This window comes from Natrix helvetica (genome assembly GCF_964273705.1).
Source record: "Natrix helvetica genome assembly, chromosome: 4".
In the NCBI taxonomy this organism is placed as follows: Eukaryota; Metazoa; Chordata; class Lepidosauria; order Squamata; family Natricidae; genus Natrix; species Natrix helvetica.
Genome location: NC_138550.1, coordinates 95,603,528 through 95,612,813, shown reverse-complemented (window position 1 = coordinate 95,612,813; position 9,286 = coordinate 95,603,528). Strand labels below are relative to the sequence as shown.

General features: G+C 42.8%; 1 protein-coding gene across 1 annotated transcript; it reads left to right on the top strand.

Moving 5' to 3' along the window:
- The first annotated feature begins 623 nt into the window (after positions 1-623).
- LOC309392306 (tubulin beta-1 chain-like) lies at positions 624-7,963 on the top strand. The gene is made up of 4 exons (XM_081953392.1): positions 624-836; positions 1,927-2,035; positions 5,788-5,898; positions 6,684-7,963. The coding sequence occupies exons 1-4, from the start codon at positions 780-782 to the stop codon at positions 7,742-7,744; spliced, it is 1,338 nt and encodes a 445-aa protein (XP_081809518.1). The 5' UTR covers positions 624-779; the 3' UTR covers positions 7,745-7,963.
- The last annotated feature ends 1,323 nt before the right edge of the window (positions 7,964-9,286 follow it).

Below are 9,286 nucleotides of genomic sequence, written 5' to 3'. Positions count from 1 at the left end.
AGATCGGAAAACGATGCAAGTTACCCAGGAGCTTGCTCTTCCTGAAATGAAAGCCAAGAATGCGGCCAAAGGCAGGGCAATGATACAGTTGCCTCATTTTTAATTATTGAGCCTTTAACGTTTAAAAATACCAGCCTCACGTGCATATGAAATGGCTGCTTTCTTAAGACCTTGGACTGCAATCATCCAAAGATATCAATGGAACTTGTGAATCCCTGGGACATCTTACACGGGTCATTCTTCTGGCAGTGAGCGTGTGGGTGCGAAAGAGGGGAGGGAGGGAGGGAGGGTAGCCAGGGTGACAATTTATTGAACAGAATTTATTTACTTGCCTAATTTTCTAACAATTCTGCGTCCCGTACTAACAGGGTTGAAGGCTTATCAAACCCGAGTAGGGGCGGGGGAGGAAAGGGGCGTCTTTCCATGCAGAAAGCCAGAGAAGCCGGGGTGGATTTTTCCAGAATTGCAGAGCCTCCCTTCAGTTCCCACCGTTCTTTCCATCGGGGCTTTTTTTTTTGCACAGGAGTGTGGTGCAAAGGCGTCTTTCTGAGTCTCAAAAAAAATGGTCCCTTGCAAAATGCAATGAACACGCGCGGCTCCTTTAAACCCGCCCAATTCCGTCTGGGCAGGAGAGCTGGACCTTCGCCCTTTGTGAACGGAGGGGGCGGAGCCACGCCGAGCCCGGTATAAATAGAGCTGCGGGTGAGCCGCGCCCAGTTTCCCAGCTGCTGATGCTCGGCCTGTAGAGAGTCGCTCTCCTCGAAGGCACATTCGCAGCCATGCGCGAGATCGTCCATATCCAAGCCGGCCAATGCGGAAACCAGATTGGAGCCAAGGTATCGTTTGGAGAGGGGGAAGGGGTTCGGCGTTTCGAAGCCCTATATAGGTCTCCTGCGTGAGCAGGAGGTTGGATTAGAGGACATCCAAGGTCCCTTCCAACTCTGTTACTGTTAACTCTTCTCCGCTTTGATGGTCTCAAAATACAAGATTAATTATATCATGTGTAGCCCTCCTGAGCGGAGGGCAATGGAAATTGTAGTCCAAAGGTTCTGGAGAGAAATGGATCGGAGGTCGTCGCCTTGTCAATTTTGGGCGTGGGAACCACTAACGTGATTTCTGTCCGGTTTTTGGAAAGGAAGCGGTGGGTGGGAAGGAGGGAGGCGACGGAGGTTGCTGCGCTTGTAATAAATTCTGTATAGTGCCATCTTGAATGCGGAGGAAGAGAAAAGAATTTAATCCGAAAAACAAGCTCAACCAGTATAGATACCTTTTTTTAAATGATTTTTTTTTTTTGCAAAATCTCGGAGGCTTCTGCCATGCTCGCTTCTCTCCCTCCCTGCATCTTCTCGGTAGAAGTGCGTCTGTTTGGAGACAAAGAGGATCTCCCTCCCCTTCCCCCTCATTTGTTCCACGCAGAGAAAAAGAAGCGAGCCTTTTATTAGTAAAAATTCTCTCTCCAGCCCAGTAGTAACAAGGTTTCTTAGCTGGGAACCTACCTCACTTTTAATAACAGCCCTTGGTTGCCTCACCCATTTTCAGAGGGTGAAACCTGGAGAAGAGGCGCCTGCCACAAAGGGTGTGGGGTTTGCAGACAAATCATATGACCAGATTCTGCTCCGTAAAGGGAGCCGACAAGAAAAGCCCAAACCACCTAAGTATAACCTTAATTTCTTGGTGAGGAGAGGGCTAATGATGCAATGCTAAGTGGCTTTTGGCCATTGCCCACAGCTGTAGTGTTGCAAATACCTGTTGTAACAGCCCCTTTTTGTAAGGTTAGAGCTGCACTTAGACATGACCAAGCGAACCCCAGAGGGGAGGTGGGCATGGCTGCAGAATGCGGCTAAGGTGTGGCTGCAGCACGTGGTGGTGCAGCCTTGTTGGTGTTTCAAAGGAATTGGCGAATAATTCTCGAAAATCCCCTTCCAGTTCTGGGAGGTCATCAGCGATGAGCACGGCATCGACCCCACCGGCAGCTACCACGGAGACAGCCACCTGCAGCTGGAGAGGATCAGTGTCTACTACAATGAAGCAGCTGGTAACCCTTTCTTCTCTTCTTGCTGTTTGGAGGTTTTTGTAAAGGCCGTGTGAAATCGAGCAAAACAAACCTACACAGGGTGGCTTCGGAGCAGAAAAGTCACCTTATCTGAATTGAGTACCTTGTTAAAAAACAACAAGAGTTGTAATTCTGCTTTTGGCTTGTTCCTCTTTTAAGATATTACTGCTTCTGATTGCATTGGGGGAAATGAGGATATTTTAACCCACACCAACCTCCAGGTTAATACTGAGGAAATCATGTCCACCACTAAGGGAGAGCCAAACCTTTGATGGGCAGAAATGCCTTTGAGGTCTTGCTTTTAAAAGCTTTAATATGCTGTTCCTTCCAACATACAACATGTCTGCCAAATCCTTCCCTGCTTCTATCTTATATGTTGGTGCAGAAGGTGAGAATGGGCAGTGAGTTTAACACTTTCCTCTGAGGAGCCATAGGATTGCAATTTCACTAGCAATCAAGTGTTTAGCCAATTGGGAAATATTAGTAATAGAAAACAATTTTGGATTTCCATAACTGAAAGCAATTAAAAGAAGCTTAGAGATCAAATTTTCTGGGTCTACTCAGATGCCATGAATGACTCAGACATCTCCTTCCCCAGGGACAGACTCAGCTTTGCAAGCCAACAGTACACAGTGGCTGAAACTGTCACTTGGTCATCCGTTTTTTTTTAATTCTCCGGAGGGAAAGACTGCTACTTCCCAGTTCTTTTTGGATTTTTTTCCCCACCAAAGCAAATAGTAATACTGTGGTCAAGCTTAACCCAAGAACAAGTAAAACAATCCTGCTAGAGTTCAGTTCTTTATTTGCTTACACACAATAAACAGAGTCTTGCCTGAGTAAACCTATATTATTTTCATCCTAATTGATATATATATAATGGGCTTCCTTCTTCCTGGGTAACAACTTCTGCTTCACTAGTCCATCACATCACCTCCCACTCCTCAGGAACCATCCCTCACGGCTGCCATTGTAGGCTTGCCAGACTGCCCCTCCCTTCACTGTCTTTTTGTGCTTTTCACCATTCCTCCTCTTGTGTGGGTAGTGAAAACAGCTAAGGCAGTTGAGAATCTCTAAGAAGGTTTGCCTCTTTCTGGAAATAAGAATAAACTGACTCCTTTATAAGTAATGAGAGGCTTAGTTTAGACTCTTTAGAGCCATATTTAATTTTCTCTGCCTTAGTTAATTCCAAGTCTTAATTTAATATAGGGCAGGAAATCACTGTGGAATTTTGATGAGGTTATGACAAATCTTTTTTTAACAAGATTTCAGGATAGTCTCGGAGCACGTGGTACATCATGCATGTTCTAGGTAACTAAATGGTAATAATCCAGAGTATTTTTACAACTATAATAACTTTGTTGCTCCCTTCTAGTCATTGTTAACTCCTGGCAATTGCCTGGATAAGTCCCTGCAGTTTCCTTGGCAAGATTTTGAAAGTGGTAGCCTTCTTCCAAGGGCTGAGAAAGAGGTTACATATCTGGTTTTGTGCCCAAGAAAAGAATGAAAATTTGCAGTCTTCTGGTTTTTAGCCCGTTCCTTAATCACTATACCAAATGGAGCTTCAAAGTTGATTCAGAACTTTTTAATAGTCATAGCTATTCCATGTGGGCCCTGGAAAATATATGATGTTGGAACTAAGAGATTTTAAAAGATCCTTGGTAATGTAATCTGGGGAATATTTATTCATAGAGTTCCATTAAATTTATAAGGAATACAAGGAATTTCTATGGGCATCCAAGTGAAAAGCTAAATGCTATTATTTGACTGGATTATGATTGAAGGCCATACAGCCAGTCCTTGCGTTGAGGATTGAGGCCAACATTTTTGCTGCTAAGTGAGACATTTGTTAAGTGACAAGGTTTTGCCCCACCATAAAACCTTTCTCGCCCTAGTCATTAAGTGAATCATTGCAGTTGTTAGTCACGCATGGTTGTTAAATGAATCTGGCTTCTCAGTTAAACTTGGCTTTTCAGAAGGTCACAGAAGGTGATCATATGTCCCCAGGATACTGCAACTGTCATAAATGTGAGACAGTTGCCAAGCGTCTGAATTTTGATCACCTGACCATGGGGATGCTGCAACAGTTTTTAAGTGTGAAAAATGGGATGTTTGGAATTGTTAGAGTGGTATACAGCGGAAGTCAGGGGGGTGGGTTTCTGTGGGAGGTGGGGGAGGGTTAGGGTGGAGGGCGGGGCATTATATTTGTATGAATAAATTAGAAGATGGGATTAATGAAACAATGTTGTTTTAGGAGAAATTTATATTAAGAGTTACATATGTTAAATTAGCTTAGAAGATGGGATTAATGTGTTATTAATTTAAGAGAAATTTATATTGTGTTTGTTGGGAGGAGAGGGGATACAATATGAGTAATTTACTTTAAGATGGGGGGAGGGGAGGGGGCAAAGTATTTGGTATAATATTTGAATGTGAATTTTTGCGGGGGGGTTGGGGGCGGTATAGCATTTGTATGAGATTTACAATGTATGGCGGGGGGGGTGAAAAGGGGGAAAATCTGTTTGTACAAAACTCTTTTAATTAAAAAAAATGATCAAAAGTCACTTTTTTCAGTGCCAGTGTCACTTTGAACAGTCACTAAACAAACTGTTGTAACCCAAGAACTACGTTTATGTCAGCAGTACACGGCACATGCTTAGCACCTGAGAATTTTCCTTCACACTTCTTTTTGTGATGTTGAGGTAATAGGGACTAAGAATTGTGTTTGAATTTCTGCAGTTAGCTAGCCAGTATGAACCTGTAATAGCAAACTGCCTAAACCAGGGGTATCAAACTTGCGGCCCGTGGGCCAGATGAGTCACACACTGCCTCCCCCCCCCCCGGTTTAGCGAAGGGGGAAAAATTGCGATACGTCACGTGATGTTGCGAGTTTGACATCCCTGGCCTAAACCAATGAAAAACAGATTATGTATTGTATGAGCTTACCAGTTGGAGAAATCATAGAATTGGTTCATCCATTAAGCTATGAGCTACCAGTCAAACTCTGTGAGTAGATATATTTACATCTAATTTTAAATAGGGCCTAGATATCAGGAGCACTGTATAAAGCAGTACATTGTGGTCTGGCCTAGGCCATAATTAAACATGGCATATGAGAACCTGGATAAAAGGAATGTTCTTTCATATCATATCAAAACAACACAAAGTTCATAGGGAAAATTGCAATCAAGATTGATGTTAGCCTTCAGTGCCTTCTGCATGTCAGCATTTCCATGAAGGAGGATTTAATCACTATGTGCTTCGATTCTTGTATGTGAAATGTGGATCTAGCGATTCCGTACTTCAGACTGTCACACTTCTGCAAGCATTTGAAATTTCACTATTTGTGAGTAAGCCGCTCTTTTGAACCCACCGCCCTTCCTTTCCCAGTCAAGCAGAAGTTTTCTCTCCCTTTTGCAGCAGAGAAGGTTAAGGTGTGAAAAGTTCTCCCATTTCAAGCACTTCGGAGATGCAGTTTTGTTTCTGGGCACATACAGTATAGATACCCATCTGAGACAAAGAGGCCATAATATGATGCAAGCTGGTGCAGGAAACTTAAGAGAATATTAATCACGGCTGACGTGTTTGTTGTACTTTCAGAGTGAGATTTTGAAAAACTGTTCCACAAAGGATTACTTAATGCCATCTTTTAAAACATTGAAGTCGCCAAGGGTACTATAGTCGGGAGGTATTTTATAAGGCTGCTAGATAAAGCTTGCTTTTGTTCTTTCCCACAGGAAATAAGTATGTTCCCCGGGCAATCCTCGTTGATCTGGAGCCAGGCACAATGGACTCAGTCAGGTCTGGACCTTTTGGCCAGATCTTTAGACCTGATAACTTTGTCTTTGGTATGTAATACTAATTATGTTATTCTCCGATTATATCTTAAATAGCTGAAGCATAATTCCTACTATTCAATTTGTTCTCAGAGGTAGGTACTATGTGTCCCTAGGTGTTGCAAAATTTAAATTTCCAGCAGTCCTCATCAATGGCCCCAGCTGGTAGGAAATATAGATCAGCAACACCTGGAGACTTACCCTTCCTCTACATCAGGTGTCAAACTCATGGCCCGTGGGCTGGATTCGTCATGCACTGGCCACGCCCATGCCTCTTTTAGGGGGGGAAGTCGTAATATGTCACATGATGCCATGGCGATGCGAGTTTGATAACCCTGCTCTACATATACCTTATAGATATAATGAAATATATAAAAATGTACCATTTGTAGACTCCATCAGTTCAGCCTCTATATAACCATAACCAAAATGAGCATTACTGTCTAGATAACAAAAAGATAGTATAACTACAGGCTGCCCTAATTAATATGATGTCCAGATTTGCTGTCTGATGAAAAATCTCCCTGCTCCATTTCTATTCTTTTAGCTTCAAATTCCAGAATATAGGAGAGCTCCAAAATTTTGTATCTTGGACTAATGTCCTCCACTCTTTTTCTCCTAGATTTAATGCAGTCATTTCCTCATCTCTCCATGCTGTAGATGTAGGAATGAATAACTTGACTGCTACTGGGCCAGATGACAAATTGGTCCACAGATCAAACATGAATATTATTTCAGAATTCCCGTCCTATAAATGGTTTTGTAAGCATCTCTTTTTTTCCTAATTTTTCCTCTAGGCCAGAGTGGTGCTGGGAACAACTGGGCCAAGGGCCACTACACAGAGGGAGCTGAGCTAGTGGATTCGGTGATGGATGTAGTAAGGAAGGAGTCTGAAAGCTGTGATTGCTTACAGGGCTTCCAACTCACCCACTCGTTGGGTGGGGGCACTGGATCTGGCATGGGAACGCTTCTCATCAGCAAGATTAGGGAGGAGTACCCTGATAGGATCATGAACACCTTCAGTGTAATGCCATCTCCAAAAGTGTCAGACACGGTGGTTGAGCCATACAATGCCACACTCTCTGTTCACCAGCTGGTAGAGAACACAGATGAAACCTACTGTATTGACAATGAAGCTCTGTATGACATCTGCTTCCGCACATTGAAACTCACGACTCCAACCTACGGCGATCTCAACCACTTGGTATCTGCCACCATGAGCGGAGTGACCACCTGCCTCCGGTTCCCTGGCCAACTGAACGCCGATCTACGCAAGCTGGCGGTCAACATGGTGCCTTTCCCTCGTCTGCACTTCTTCATGCCGGGCTTTGCTCCCTTGACGAGTCGTGGCAGCCAACAATATCGTGCCCTGACAGTCCCGGAGCTGACTCAGCAGATGTTTGATTCCAAAAACATGATGGCGGCCTGTGACCCCCGCCACGGCCGATACCTGACGGTGGCAGCCATCTTCCGGGGCAGAATGTCCATGAAGGAGGTGGACGAGCAGATGCTGAATGTCCAGAACAAGAACAGCAGCTACTTTGTAGAATGGATCCCCAACAACGTGAAGACGGCCGTGTGTGACATTCCTCCCCGAGGCCTGAAGATGTCTGCCACTTTCATCGGCAACAGCACCGCAATCCAGGAGCTCTTCAAGAGGATCTCTGAGCAGTTCACAGCCATGTTCCGACGGAAGGCTTTCTTGCACTGGTACACCGGCGAAGGCATGGATGAGATGGAGTTCACGGAAGCCGAGAGCAACATGAACGACCTCGTCTCTGAGTACCAGCAATATCAAGATGCTACTGCAGATGAGCAAGGGGAGTTTGAGGAGGAAGGAGAGGAAGACGAAGCTTAAGAGATTTCAGTAGGGTTAGTCCATAGGCAAGTGTCCAAGGTGAGGGCTGTTCAGCTGTACCAGTGCATGCTTTTCCAGTGATTCTTGGTGCTTTTCACTGTTGCCTCTGTCAGCAGTTTTTGTAACTTCACTCTTTATGTAGTTGCAAAAGATTTCTGGGGAGAAATGTCTTCTGTTTCAATGTCTAATCTCAAACATAAAAAGTATTTGTGTTTCTCATTGGTGTCTGGATTCTTTTCTTACAAAATGTCATAAGGCTAATTGATTTAGCTAATTGAAGGAATATGGCAAGCCGATACTAATTTCCTTTTGCCTTTATAGTGTTGTCAGTAAAAAAATATCAATATTGTCTCTTAGTGATTCTGTAGTTTATATCTCTCCCTGTTAATAACAATGGCTGCTAGGGATTTTTCAATTATTTAAGTAATTATTCATTCTTTCCCTATAATGCATACTCACCACTGGGTCATAGTCCTTTAGTACAATTTAGGGAAATAAATTTATGGGCTTTGGTTATAGATGTTTGGAAAGTTATAGCCTGCCAGTCTGCTTTTTGATACTTTCCCTGCTGTGTGAAAATTCCAGCTCCCTCCCCCTTTTTTCAGAATTTTGGGGTCTTGGTGAGAGTTAAGGAAAATGAATGCCTTAAACTGCAAAAATATAATTGGAGAGGTGTTCATGGCATGCTATGTAAATCCTAGAATGGCCCACAAGGCAACAAAAATTGGCTATCCTTTTAAAGCAAAAAAAGAAAAGACATAAATGGGAGGTATATTTTTTAAGATGAAGAGATTTGTGATGCTTCTGTCAGCAGTTTTTGTGACCCTGCTATATTACTTTAATATTTATAAACTGGCAAGATGATTTAATTAGGGAGATACAGGTCCTATTAAATTTGAGAGCTATGAAGTTGAACTCTTCAACAGTGCTGGTAGTTGGACCAGCTCTACACTATATATTAAAATCTTAAGAATAAACTTGTTTTCACATTTATGCAACTATGGATTCTGCACCCCTAATTGGTATTTAAGATAATTCTCAAGGAAAATTCCTGCAGGGATTAAAGTTTTATTAAAGAGATATTATACTTTATCTAAATTAAGAAAGAGATTTACGCAGTGCTTTGCAAACTAAACTGCTCTAGATTGGTATTTTTTAGATGTGTTGTAATTTGCAATTCCCAGATTTTCTAGAAAGCACAAGATTTTTTCTTTCTTTCATGGGAACCATAGGACCTTCAGCCCTAACACTTCTGGAGGGGATTACATTGGAGAAGACTTGCTTACCCCTTGTTCTTGACCATTGATCTTAAAAGGCGGTAATCAAGAAATAGATTAATAATAGATTTCTCTACCAATTAGAGTAAGGAGAGTATCTTTTTTTTGTCTACTCCATGAAATACTTTTGCACCTGCTAAAGAATATTCTACACAATTGCAGAGGCAGTAGGCAAACTTACGTTTAGTTTTTCCTTGTCTTGCGCCTTCACTCAAACGCACACTGGATGGAAGTGCTTACAGTTGCAATTAGAATTCTGTATGTA